The 14,471-nt window shown below is 28.6% G+C and overlaps 1 protein-coding gene across 1 annotated transcript; it reads right to left on the bottom strand.

Moving 5' to 3' along the window:
• Positions 1-4,350: 4,350 nt before the first annotated feature.
• Positions 4,351-13,566, bottom strand: LOC111037878. Its single transcript, XM_022320723.1, has 10 exons — positions 13,378-13,566; positions 12,312-12,488; positions 10,999-11,109; positions 9,691-9,908; positions 8,260-8,318; positions 8,021-8,174; positions 6,998-7,141; positions 6,732-6,894; positions 4,733-4,872; positions 4,351-4,646 (listed from the first exon to the last, which is right to left on the bottom strand). Exons 1-10 carry the CDS (start codon positions 13,452-13,454, stop codon positions 4,351-4,353), a joined length of 1,539 nt encoding a protein of 512 aa, XP_022176415.1. The 5' UTR covers positions 13,455-13,566.
• Positions 13,567-14,471: the final 905 nt, after the last annotated feature.

Raw genomic sequence — 14,471 nt, 5'->3', positions numbered from 1 at the left:
CCCCCCCCAATGGACGCCCATGGACACACGCATTGATGGCGGAAATAGTTTAAATTCCACGGGAGGTTGGATGGGATAACTGACTAATTGCATTTTGTGTGTGAGGGGGAGGATAGCTTACTTAAAAAAATAATTAGTTTTTTGTAGATGATATGATTCGTCGGTGGTGATGTCTCTAATATTGGTAGGTATATTATTTAAAGATTATTTAACGACTTAGATGAATTCAAGCACATAGTAAAAATAAAATTTAAGTAAAACAAGATCATCTACCTACATTTGAGATGGAATTCGAGAGAATTATTTAAAATAACTAAATTTAATTGTAATGACACATATTTCTCTTTCCACTTTAAGGACAAAATTAACTATACAATATGTGTTCGATGACGTGAATTTCAACTGTATTAGTTTTACAATGATATTTATTTTACCGTGTATCAGAACGTTTAACTACTTTCCACCTTTTTAATGATGATAGTGTGTATACGTATTAAGATTCTTATTATGAACAAAGTCATGGCAGTAATACAGGTATACATTTCATTTACCGATTTTATAAAACATAAAATACTACATTTTCCCAGCTATTTACCCAGTACTAGAAGTTCGTAAAATTTAGTTTAGTTATTTATTTTTTATAATACTAATTACTATCAATATTGTATACAATTGATACTGACCATAAACGATTTACGATTAATGTATGGTTGTTTTTTTTGTTTTTAATAATATCGGTGCAGCTTACATTAGTTTAGTATCTGTGAAGTTGGCATTTACGTTTTACCGGAAACAAGGTAGACCTCCGAGGTAAGTCGAACGCATCACAATAACAGAAGACAAACTTGTGAAATCCTGATCGACGGGAATGAGGTAATATTCAAAGGTGGACTCGAGAATATCTTTATTTTTGCTCGCTTTTTTTTCGGTAAGCATATAATATTATAATGCGGTGAACGTGTCCTTAAAAAATGTGCATGACACTACATGACAAAAATAAGTGCACAAACATTGTTTTAATGGTGTTTAGTCCATTAGTGTAACAGTTGCAGGTAGGGTGACCGCGGTGTTACACGACTCATCCGGTGACCTTGAATGCCGTTGAGTAAACATTCGGGATTGATCGATCGTAATGTTCCTAAATATGTGTATTATTATTTATTTCTGTTCATAGTGTTTAATGTTTGTACTATAATAATATTCTTATCACTCACGTTTCCGATAACGAACTCTTCGTTTTATAATATTATACTATTATTAATAATAACACTATAAAGTTTATACTAATTATTAAACGGTGTGGTTGTGGAACATAATATTATACGGTTGTTGACCCACAATAACTATTCTAAAACGAGCAGCAAAAAATAATTAGGTGACCTGATAATAACTCTCAAAAGTCCTTCATAATCTAACCATTGGAAATGAATAATAGTAATATTTATATGATGATTAATTTTATTAAATAATGCATAACTTATAAATTATAATATTAAGTATTAGAATTTAACAATAATGATGTAATTACACGGTTTTCTAAATTGGAACGATCAGTCAGCTCAACTGTCCAAGGTTGAAATTATAGTCGTCAATGGATCGTTAATGGGAGAACCTATTATCGGCCGAACGTCACAAACATGTTATTATTGTAGATATTATTATAGCTGTATCAAAACCATTTATTATAATATTTTAATTATTTTTAAACAATTTTTTGTTTCGTAGGTAACTAATATGTCCACGGTTATAAGTCAGCTATCTATATATGTGATTTATTGACAAAAAGGTTCACCTACTAATCTAAAAGTTTTAAAACTACACTAATATTTAGTTTACAAATGCAATTATTTAGAACAATGATTTATCTTTCTTTGTATTAGAAGAAAAAAAAAAAAAAAAACTGTCACACTAAGTTTAGATGAAAATTGCCAGGAAAACGTTTTTAAAAATAGAAGAAAAACCCTAGTTATATAAATTTAAACTAAATAAAATTTTTAAGATATTGACAAATTGATTTTCCAAAATAGTTCATTAGAGATAAGTTAAACATATCCTTAAGTGTTTACGATTTAAAATTACATGGATTTTTCCATGAAATGTAATTATCACCCAACTAAGGTTCTGAATTCGAAATATTTTAAAGTTGAAAATTTCACTTTTCTTGAAATATTTTCATGAAATTACCAAATATATATATATATTTTTCACGTATTCGGTTGATTAACCTAAACGAACGGTTAATTATTTCTTAATTATGAATGTTCATTGAAGAGATAGAATATTGACTTATATCATAAAAGGTCGTAAAATTGAATAAACATAGCAAAATTGATATGTTAATGATTTTAAATTAGATATAATTGGAATTATTTTATCGGTTTATTTATCATTCATAAATTGGGTACTTATTGGCTATTATTTATTAATTATTTATTAGCATTCGTTACCGCTGCATCCGCTTTGGGTCCCAAGTACTAGATGTTAATCGCAGGTAATAAATGAGCCTGGTCCCCAATATTTTTTGGTGAGTACTTAGCCATATAAACATTTCCCTTTCCTTTTTAACAAACTTAGGAGTCTATTTCAACCAAAGGTGTGGTTAAAAATATTTTTACAGTTTTTTTTTTAAATTTCATTTTTATTAAAAATATAAATTATGATATAATACAAATATGGGTATTGAGGTAAAATACCAAGCATTAATGTCTAATCTAAAAAGTTTTAAGATATTATAAAATATTTATTTTAATTGAATTCAAATGAAATATTTTAAGAAAATAAATTTAAAATCCTACACCTGACAATAAACAACGGAAATGATATTTGACCACCTGTAAAATATTTTAAATACAATTTTAATTAATTAAAATTTTATTTAAAACTGTCTATTCAACCTCTTTTAACTGCCAGCTTTTATGATTATCATACATTTACCTAGTGTAGGTAGTCTTCACACGTCGTTGTTACTGTTTATTATTGAAATTTGGACTGATGAGGTACCCGCAGGTGGGGAGAGCACTGAATTATATTTATTGATGTAAATATGACATACGTGTATGCAGTATACCTACATCGGGCTACATACAATGATACATTAATACATACCTACATACTTAGATATGCCTAAATTTAGATTCTGATAGGAGCGATGAATGATTTGATTTTACAATGATGTGTTTAAAAAAAAAACATACATTTTTTGTAATCAAATAAACAATAACGATTTTTAGTCATTTTGTTGTAATTTAAACATACTATGCGCGGGTACTTGAAACTTTTAAAGTATATATTAATATATTTTATACACACAATAACATTTGAAAATTTCAATTTTATTGGCAAAAATGAACGAATGTATTACTTACTAAATTGATACTAATTTTGAATACTTTAATAAGTAAACTTAAAGACACGTAACTTAGAAATAAAGTATCATAAAAATAAATAGTAAACTTAGTAATAAATAGGCTGATAGACTTGAATGATAGTCGATAGACCTCCTTCGCTCAAATTCTTTTTTTGTATTCAATGATTTTATATCATTGAAGTCAAATTTAACCCATCCATTACAGTAACCCCTCTAGACACCTAAACTGTACAGAGTAGAGGTGCCCAATTCGCAACTGCTCCACCTTTTTATCATTGTTGCGTTGGTTGCAGGGTGGATAAGGGTAATGGGGTTCGTTCAACGTTTTTGATTATTTATTTTCACTCCAAGTAAAGGTACAGTAGACTATAGTTATTGTTATAAGCATACCAGACGTTAGAAGTAATTAATAAGCATAATAAATTATTTTTATGCTAAATATTAAATGGTGAACGAATGCGCAAGGTCAAAAGTATTTAGTTTTTTTAATTTTATACCTCATAACATGTAGTTTTGAAAATTTGTTTGGCTTTGTATAATTGTTAGAACTTCTTTTTCTTATCTGAAAACACACCCAAATAATTATAATAGTAATAAAAAATAATAATAAAAAAAATCTTATTTCTTATATCTTATATCTTTATCCTATCTTCCATTGTTATATTTTAGACCCAATGACACACCCGTATCCAGGTGTACGTGAGGGTAAAAAATAATGTATTCCCAGAGGCCATAGGTACCTATGAAATGTTTGGCAAAAGAAACTATGATATGCAATTATTAAAGATTATATTTATAAATAAAATTGACGAGTTTCAATAAATGTTCGCATGTACCTTTTGAATTTTCGAATATTAACCGATCAAGTTTATTATGTATCCATTATTGATGTTAAAAAATAAACTCGTATATAGACTCGTTATGAAAAGAATATTTTTTTTTATAAATGTATAAGTAAATATTTAAATATATATGATATTGTATTACATAAAGCATGCATAAGCATATTTTTTTTTTACAGGCATTTTAAGATCACCCCATTGGTGAGACACCGGTGTCCCTTCGCTTCCTCCCATGTTGTTATATCTTAGCTTATCAAATTTACTATTGTATATAAATATTATATAATATAAAACATTGTGTACAATTATTTTTGTTAAATTTGTAGAATCACACAAATTATTACCGATAGCTGACTTCGTGGGTTTCAAAATAGTGGATTTATTTTCTGCTTCGATTTTGGCTAGCATATTTGCTCGAATCTGAGTATAACTATCTCCTTCGCATTTCCGAAAAAATAATATAATAGGAACTCCGTCATAAAACAGTATGTTTAACATCACAACTTACAACGAAAAAACTTACTGATTTGGTCGGGATAACCTTTCCCTCCTTTTTTCGATTTCAGGCAGTTAATTATGACTTCGTCGAAGAAACTACACTCGTGTTCTCTTTGTGAATCCTGGATGGAAGTCATCGGAGATGATTTTTTCCACAAGGTCCCTCTAAAAACCACGTGTATTTAAGAATGTAAAAAATCGAATACTAGGCTGTGTATAATTGTATTATAAAACTGAAAATAATATCCATGAACTACAGTATTCAATATTATTTAACTGAAATATAATATTAAGATCTAAAATGTTAAGTTTAAATGTTTTAAGGGGATTGGTGGCAGACAGTTTTTAAGGAAAAATAGGCAATTTTCAAATTGCATGTATGTAAGTTTTGTATCTGTGAGTAGTATGTGATCGTATTAGTATGCGTGAAAGAAATAGGAGAGAGCTTTTTCACGTTCATGTACAAGTCACCATGATGTCACTCGCGTGAAAGGTAAACAATTTATGGCCATTTGTATATTTACTTTTTGTCCATTCTACTGATCGACCTAATAACACGATAATATTTCAGAAAACTAATCTGAAATTGATACAATGCCTGCTTGAGATCGACCAGTCGATACGTCAAGATTTCTGATTTTAATTCCAAATAAACAACGTTTGAAAATTTACTAGACTTCAATATATTCAAGCCAAATTTATAGGAATAACGGGGAAGGGGGTAACATTGTGAAAAGTTGACTGATTGATCTCATGTATATTGTATACATAATATACATAATAACGAATTCAAATCAGTTTTTCAAGTATTATAATTTATCACATATTGCTGGGTCATTTAGTATGGTTGGTAAAATAACTGATCGCCACCAGTCACCTTACAACACAAAAATATACTTTGAATATCTTAAATTAATTTATTCCATAGGAACTAGGTCTAGTTATTATTATTTTTTGATAAGATTTTACTGTTCATTTTCATATGTAAACAAAATAAGAAACAATTGATAACATTTGGTAGGTACCTAGTACCTACACAATAATCAATCATGATTAACATCGGCAAATTGTCCAAAAGTACAAACACATTTTAAAATATACAAGAATGTATAATAAACTTAATGAAAAAAAATCTAAATTCATGAAATTAAAATAAAATCATCCCACATTTAACTTATCAACAATGGTTTGGTTCTAATAACGTTTGTACTAGCTCTGAGTGTGAAATGAAAATTTGTTGTTTTTCATTTGTACATTCTTAACTGAACTGTTAAAAAAAAATCGAAACATAACATAACCTACAGATCACATTTCTAAAATGCCATGATAAAAATTGTATAAAATTATAAATATAATTATGCGATACAAATATAATTAATAAGAGCGTGTTCTCTGTTTTCAATAATTGAATTAATAATAATAATTAATAAATAATACATAATATATAAAATTAAATATAATTAACTTTCCAATTATTGGATTTTGGAAATGTAGTTTGCATTTCTACCGTCTCGTTTGATGGCGTGATGAATACGATTTAAAAAACACTTTGTATACCGAAGTTAAAGATTAATACGAACATTGTTTGATAGGCATGCAGAAAATCCATCAAAGTCACAATAAATCAATTTTTTTAGTTTTACTACCGATAAACGAATAATCTTGATTTGGTTTTCAACCCCATAAAAAACGATCTATTGTTAATTCTAATACCAAAGATCGGATGCTTTAAAGTTATGCATATAATATTTCCGTGATTCAAATTTTATGATTGTTTCAAAAAAAATGTTCCTTTAATTGTCACATCAAAACAAAACAAGTAACTAACTAAACTGTCATTCAAAACAACTTTTGGTTTAAAGGGTTTAAAAGGTTAAAATATCGTTTGTAAATTATAATCATGCATAATATTATTATGGTATGATTTAGAAATTATGTCATTTTCAGTATTTACACAATATTTTTACCAAAACTAAATAATTTTCATAATAGTATATTATATATTGGAAAATGTGAGTAAGTACTGGTTTATCAAATTCTTGGCGGCAATTAATTTTTCATTTGATGTTGGAGGATTGGCGTCTGCATTTTCTTTGATATTCATTGAATTCTTGGAGGAATTTATGATCATTTGCTTATTGTTGATGTTCACCCACTTTTTTAGTTCGCTTAGATTTTTTTCCCTCCCTAGATAAACATATAATGTCAACAAAAACACTATATATATATATCTAAATATATATGTAAACGTACAGTTAGCACGTTTTAAATATGCTTTTAATCTGCTAACTTTTATTTAAATCCTTCCATTTCTTCAGTTTCTTCTGACCAGTTGAAAATTTACATCCCAATGAAACTATTGGTTGGTGTGTATACCCATTGTCCCCCAACGTCAATTTTACCCACCAATGTTGATAATTTGGTCTTTTTATTCCTGTAAAATAAAATAAAATATAAGGGTCATCAATATAAAATGTTAGTATATATTATATGTATTAATAGACTGTTATTGATACAATGAAAGTGAAATCAAACATGTTTTTTGTTTTGTATTTAAAAATCGTTGGTATTATTAATTAGCACTTTTAGGCATGATTGCTATAATTTTTAAGAATATCATAGTTATGAATTGTAAGATAATGGAAAAACGCTTGGTGATGCTATGTTGTCTATCCAAAACGCCGTATAATTAATGTATTTTTATATTCATAAGATATATTATATATTTCTTTGAGATACCGTAAAATCATCAAACCCTAGAGACGAAAAAATGAACAACAAATTGGGCCGACAGTCTGTTTATTTTATGTGACTATAAATGGAATCTCGAATAATAAATTATCATTATTATTAAGAACAATTTACAATGGACATTTTGTTGTATTATTATATTTATTTTGGTCTAAAGTATAGAAATCTCAAATATTGGATCACAATTTAAGTTTGTTGAATTTAAAACATTTCAATAACTGTATTCAAAGAAAAATATTATAGATACGTAGTTTTTAAACTAGACTAGTAAATTACATTATTTGTAGACTAAATTTTTAAGACTGCTTTGACTCGTGGTAACTTCAGATATCAATGCATTATTGGTGTTAACAAAGTGAAATAAAAATATGGAATTTGAGAAACATTGAACAAGTATGTATATTAATTACAAGTTCATGCTTTGTATATTCTGAAAATATTATATGTGTTTGTCTATTAGGTCTAGAAATATGATTAGACCTGCGCATTCACACCTTCGATCTGCCTCATATTATACCTTTATTAATAATTGTAACATAATAAAATCATCTACAATATATACCAGGGTCCAAATTGACGAATTTCATGATTTTGCTTTCACGATTCAACGCAGGAGGGTGTGCAACAGTCAAATCCATATGACCACACATCAACTTCACGATACGTCCAGAACATATGTTTTCCTTATTCGGAACGTGCATGCGAAATTTACACCCCTAGAATTAAAAAAAATTATTTTTACTTAATACAAAACGCTGAAATTAAATCGACCATCTATTAAATAGTCAATATCTATCTTACGAAAGGATTTTTCACTAGTTCAAATCGGAAAGCTCTTTCACCACAACACGGATAACGGCCTGTATCCAAATATAATAAAATAATAATATAATACGTTTATTTTTATTTATTGAAAATAACCATTATAGCTAATGAGGCTAACAATTGTTTGGTAGTTGACTAACTAACCCAAAGAAATATTTTGTTAGCACTATTGCATCTTAAAGTATGTTAAAAAAATTTATATAATAATGATATTTTATTTCCAACTATCAAAAATATACAGTGAGTACAATAATATGAAGAGAGGTTCTAGTTTTTCTATGATTTATCAGTTTTACTTCATTCACAAATATGAATTTAAATACTACTAGTTTTTAAATACATAATCAATTAACAAATTGTTTGTTATGTTCATGTTTGTTATATTGTCATCTTTGGTATTCAATGTAAGTATAATATAATAATAACATGATATATATAATATAGATACGCGAAGAGAAATACAAATATAAAATCAATCGTCTGTTGACTATATATTTATCACCCCGTGAGCTTATTACAACTAAACATGAACAAATCATGTTGTAGGTAAGTACATACAAATTAACAAATGCAGTTTAACAGCGTTAAATGCTCGTAGATATAATATTTTAAACTGTGTGTTGCAATACACAATAACTTTGATGTTGATTGAACATTAATGAGAATTATAAACTGTATAAATAGGAATAATATATATTCTAAGAAATGAGTTTTGGGTTGGTTGTTCGACAGTAAAATCAAAGATGTCGGGTTTGAGTAGACTTTTCACAGTTGGAACAATTATTATTTAAATAATTATTCTCAAATAGCGAGAATCGATTAATTTTTATGATCTATACTTATACAACAAATCAAAAAGGAAAAAAAACCAAAATAATATGAGTTATCTATTTAAGTTAAAATCTGTTCGGAGGAACCTTGAGTTCTATAGTACAAATATGGTTTTTTTAACATTAGCTACTGCGATAAATCACAGTCGACAATACATTTTTAATCAGTCATTTAGTCTCAGAGCACCTTAGATAGTTGAAATTTGGCTGCCATTTATCAAGAAAGTTGGTAATGAAATAAATTTAAAAAGTAAAAATGTAATAGTTGTATTCATCAGTTTAACCATTTTTTCCGAGAAAATATTTTATTAAAATGTTCCGAATTATGTATCAATTTAACACTTAAATCCAAGAAGGGGCATCATTGGGACTTGATAGAAGTGAGAAGACGTGAAGTTTTCCATTTTTAGCATATATATCTATCCTATAAAACATAATAATTACACCTTATTAATATTAATATTTTTAAACGCTCATATAATATATACGAAGTTAGATTTTGAAAAATATACAAGATAAAATTATGTAACAATGTGTATTATATTTTATTATTATAAAAATACGTTATTCGTTATACCTATGGGTTGTTCCAAGCCCAGGTTTCCAATCGGAAAGTATTCGGGGCTTTCCGGATGGTACTGGCACATGGCAGAGTTCTTCACCGGATACTGAAATTTACACGTGATGCAAGTTAAGAAATGACATTCCGACCATATTTGCCAGTACGTTTTTTCCCAGCTTCCAGTTTGGTTTACTAGGGAATTGATGTGTTTCGTCAAGTCCAGTTTTTCGCATCTAATAAAATTGTCAACACAGCTTTTCATTCAGTGATTATAACCACAGATTGTACAGGGCCGGATTCGATTGATAGTTTCGAGGTAGCACTTTCTCCATAAAAAATATGTAACTGGTATTTTATTTAGCAAATGAAAATACAATTGGAATTACGATTTGTTATTAAAATCGATTGTATTTTGAATGCTGGATCGACGTTTTCAGCGAAAGTATAAGAAGCAAGGTGATGGGAAAAGAAAATGTAGGACGATTGTTTCATCTGAATTGTTTTTAAGTTTTATTATCCGTCCGAATTCTTAAAATGGACTTCAATAAAGTTGATATGGGTACCTATTATAACAAATAATACAATTTTCTTTTAATAAATGTCTGAAACTATGAGTCGAATAATATATAGATAAATGGTGTGAACGATTATCGCAATAAATCGGCTTTCGGGCGTAACAACATCCTACACGAGAACGGCGTGTTTAAATCATATAAAAAGTAACATAAATATAGAGGTTGGGCCGTCTGAGGCATTTAATTTCTAATTATTTCTGTTTTTTTACAGACGTATTTTTTCTCCTGTCATTACTGCAGTCGTTGCTCGTCAACGCTCAGGACGGTTAAGATATTATTCATAAAATGTATATGAGCAAGTTCAGACTACAGTATTATACGGCTATACTCATCAGCTTTCGAATTTGCAATGGCTTTTTCTATGCAATTAATGAGATAATATTATCGTGTTTCAACGAATCGTATTTTCAAGTCCACGATGTAATATCTATAATCATTTATTATTCTACATGTATATTTATTATTTTTGATATACAGGTACCATAATATTATACCATGAATTGTATTTGTTTTTTTAATTGGGTTATAATTTTATAGTGATTTGTATATTATATGAAGTTGTATTTATCAAAAAAAAAAAAATCTAAATTCGAGAGACCACCAGTGCACCCGGCAGTCGAAATCCGACCCCTCTCGTACCCACACAGACCGAGGCAACTTCGTTTTGAGGTACTAGAAATACCCACACTCACACAAATCTACACACACAAATAGACCCTTTTTCCACCCCCTCCCTCAGTAGGATTACTTAGAGTGTACGTAGATCACGGTACCGTCTTGCTGCACGATAAACTCGGGCACCTTACACGGAATTCGGGTAACGTACTTTGGCTGTAGCATCATCTGACAGTCGTGACAACTGCACGGGCACCGAGACGGTGGTTGTTTTGAAACAGAAAAAAAAAACAGACAATGATAAAAAGTATTTTAATATTATAGGTATACATTGTTATATTATTTTCTGGTCAGATCGACTGTAAGGAGCATAGTATATTAGCAATGGTGGCGTGACATTTTTTTCTTCTTTGAAGCGACCGTTAAAAAGAAGTACCACGATTAAAGATATCATACCAATTGGCGAAGGTGGACATTGGTGCACAACTTGTCAAAGAGTTTAAGTTAAAAAGTTTATTTTTCAAACTTTTTAAGTAACTAGTTAATTTATTTTTGTTTCTAACTTATTAACTTATTTAGTTCAAATTGTTATTGTTGTACTTAGCTTCTTTAGTTGAATAATATCATTATCTCACAGTTAAGTCGATTTTCTTTCGTATCATTCGAAACTAACAGACAGTACTGATTTGTTGACAGTTTTTCGATTTTGGTAATTTATTTTCTAATAATATATCATAATTCATAATAATCTGATGTGTGCAGTGTTAATCGTCTTGGTAAATGTTTGTGTAAATTAAAATACTGTGGTGTTCTTATGATACTTGAAGGTATTATATGTATATAACAATTGTAGTTTGAAAAATATTAACTTTTTTAACTAAGTGAAGATAATTTTATTTACCATCTGAGCTTTAAACTCATGAAGTAAATATTTTCTTTGATAACTTTTAACTTTAACTGAAGGCAATTCGATTGAATGAACTTAACTTGTCCAATGTTGCCCATTGATTACACAACTGATATGTAAAATAATACGGATTTGTGGCCCCTTTCGTGTTCCGTTTAAGATATAACAGTAGATATAGCTACGTAAACCTGAATTATTTTCCCAATACGAGCTCTAAGATTAGTTCGACAATCCTTTTCATAACTAATCGGGGAGGGCCATTTTTTTCCGACTCATTGTGTTGCCAGTATATTATCTTTAATCGTGATAAGTGCCCACTTGCCAATACATTTTTCCAGTGTTTATGTGTGAATGGCTTACCCCCACATCAACCCCACCACCAAATCCAATCCGTAAAAGTACATAAATTTTACTCAAGTTGTAAACAAGGCTATTACCAATTTACCCCTACCCACTTTTACGATGCTATACGATCGCTTTTTGAAATAGCTGGTCGTCACACCACCACTGATGCGGTCGTAAGCCATTTTTGAACTCACTACATGGCGTTGGCGTACGACTCGAAATGCCCGTACTCGGCGTTCGGATGATTTTTGAGCAGGTCGTTGATAAGGTTTGTGTATGACGGTTGAGTTTGGTTCTGGTGTAACGGTTGCGCGTTGTTCGGGTCGGTATCGTCGGTAGAACTGCTGGACGTGTCATCGTCATCATTATTCCTACAATGATAGGTCTTATATAATATCACAACTAACAAGTAGCAAAGTATAATAATAACCTACGACAACATTTCAAGTCCCCACAATTGTTTTTGTGTGGACTTCAAATTGTAATACAAATTTTTGTTTTTAATTTTAATTTTAATTTTGCTTATTGAAAAGTACTAGTTTTATTTAAAATTATTTTTTTAATTTTTTTATCAACATCAGCATAAATTATAAATTTTGAATATCATGTACAAACATTTTCGATTTTAATATTACCTTTAAAGCATTTTTAACCTTTTTTTAACCAATATTTAAGATTGATTTGACGATTTCAAGCCTTGGCTTAAATATTTAATTTCGTAAACATTTGAAATTCAATAAATGAATGTCTATGAAAGAAATGTTGAATTTATATTTTTGTATTTCAGAAATAACTATGAGAAAACTTGAATTTAACTTAAAAGCCTTATGTATAAAAACTAAACATTTCTATGACTACAAAATAATTTTGAAAATTTGATTTTGACGAATTTAGTCAACATTTAAACTTCAAACTCTTATAAAAAAATAATCGTGCTTAAAATTATAATTTTATATTTTTAATTGGAATTTAATAAAAAACGTATGTGGGATCTTATGGTAACTGTTTAAGCTCTTTGACGGGGTCTAAACATTATTATCATCATTTAAATGTATTCTTATCATCTATGTAATAATCATCCCCTAATCCCTTCGATAACAGTAACATACTGTAATGTACGATTCTTCTTTAGTTGAACAAAGATGTCCACAGTTACGTAAATTAATTAATACATATAATAATTTTTAATTTGTATGTCAACTTGTATTAGGTATTTAATATTATGAATATAAAAGTAATTAAATTGTATTCGATACCTACATTAGACGATTCATCGAGTCAATAAATGTTTCTGTGTCCACCATATCCATACTCCATTTTTTTGGAAAATCCTTCATTTCATTAAAAATTTTGAAAATGCATTCAGCTATAAGAATCTTGGGTAAAAAAAAACAACATTTTACCAGCTTTTTTTTTAATACCGTTTAGTTGCCATGCAAATATATAGCAACTCATAAATTAAATACATTTGTTTGAAACGTAATAATAATAAACAATAATAATAGCTAAGTAATTATATTCAGTAATTCAAACGACACGTCTTGTCACTTAAAAATTAAAACTAAATTAAATATGAAAAAAAAAAAAAAATGAAATGGAAATTATAGTAGGTATAAGCAATGTAAGCATTCGCATTCCAAAGTATGTAGATAGTGTAGCATTGTATACAAGTTATATAACATTCATCTATTAGGTGTCAAATATCTAAATTAAAACTAATTATAATATACGTAAATAGTTTCACATTATTTGAAATGGTGTAATTTATTCATTGGAATTTTGAGAGAAATATTTTGTGTCAATAATATTAAAAGTCTGTGAGTTCAATCGACTAACTAACTAATTTCGTCACGACAAAATTAGTTTTCTGTTAATAAATTAGTTTGAGAATTTTAATTATTAGCATTCCGAGTCATAGCTATGTTATACCTACCTAGGTAGGTACCTAATGAATTGTATTGATGGAGTGCACTGTCTAATATTGCTCTGATATATTATGCAGCGCACCTATTTGCTTTTGTAGACTATAACGAGGTACTCAAATCAGTGACCAAAGAAATGTGCAAATAATATTATTTTTAAAATGATACTATGTTCAAATAAAAATGAGCACACTCATACAGTACGTCGCGGTCGACCGTATAATTTTATAAGACTTTAAAGGAAAAATAGCTTTTTTTATATATAATATTATGTATACAAAATATAAATATATTATTAACAAGGTTATGAACATTGAATAGCATTTCAAACAAGCAGCAAGTGCTTTGAAAATAATTATTTTAATCGTTCACATTTATCACATTCACGTTTCTTTAACGTTAACTTGTTACTGATTTCACAAAACACAGTCT

The sequence above is a fragment of the Myzus persicae genome, unplaced genomic scaffold, assembly GCF_001856785.1.
Source record: "Myzus persicae strain clone G006 unplaced genomic scaffold, MPER_G0061.0, whole genome shotgun sequence".
Classification (NCBI taxonomy): Eukaryota; Metazoa; Arthropoda; class Insecta; order Hemiptera; family Aphididae; genus Myzus; species Myzus persicae.
This window is presented reverse-complemented; position numbering and strand designations above follow the sequence as displayed.

What these genes read in the sequence shown, in the direction of transcription:
- LOC111037878 (XM_022320723.1), bottom strand. Translation starts at nt 13,454, where the DNA reads ATGAAGGATTTTCCAAAAAAATGGAGTATGGATATGGTGGACACAGAA. An exon ending in ATGGAAGGATTTAAATAAAA is followed by an intron (nt 6,895 to 6,997) that starts GTTAGCAGATTA and finishes ATGTTTATCTAG; the next exon opens with GGAGGGAAAAAAATCTAAGC. An exon ending in GCCAAGAATTTGATAAACCA is followed by an intron (nt 4,873 to 6,731) that starts GTACTTACTCAC and finishes CGTGGTTTTTAG; the next exon opens with AGGGACCTTGTGGAAAAAAT.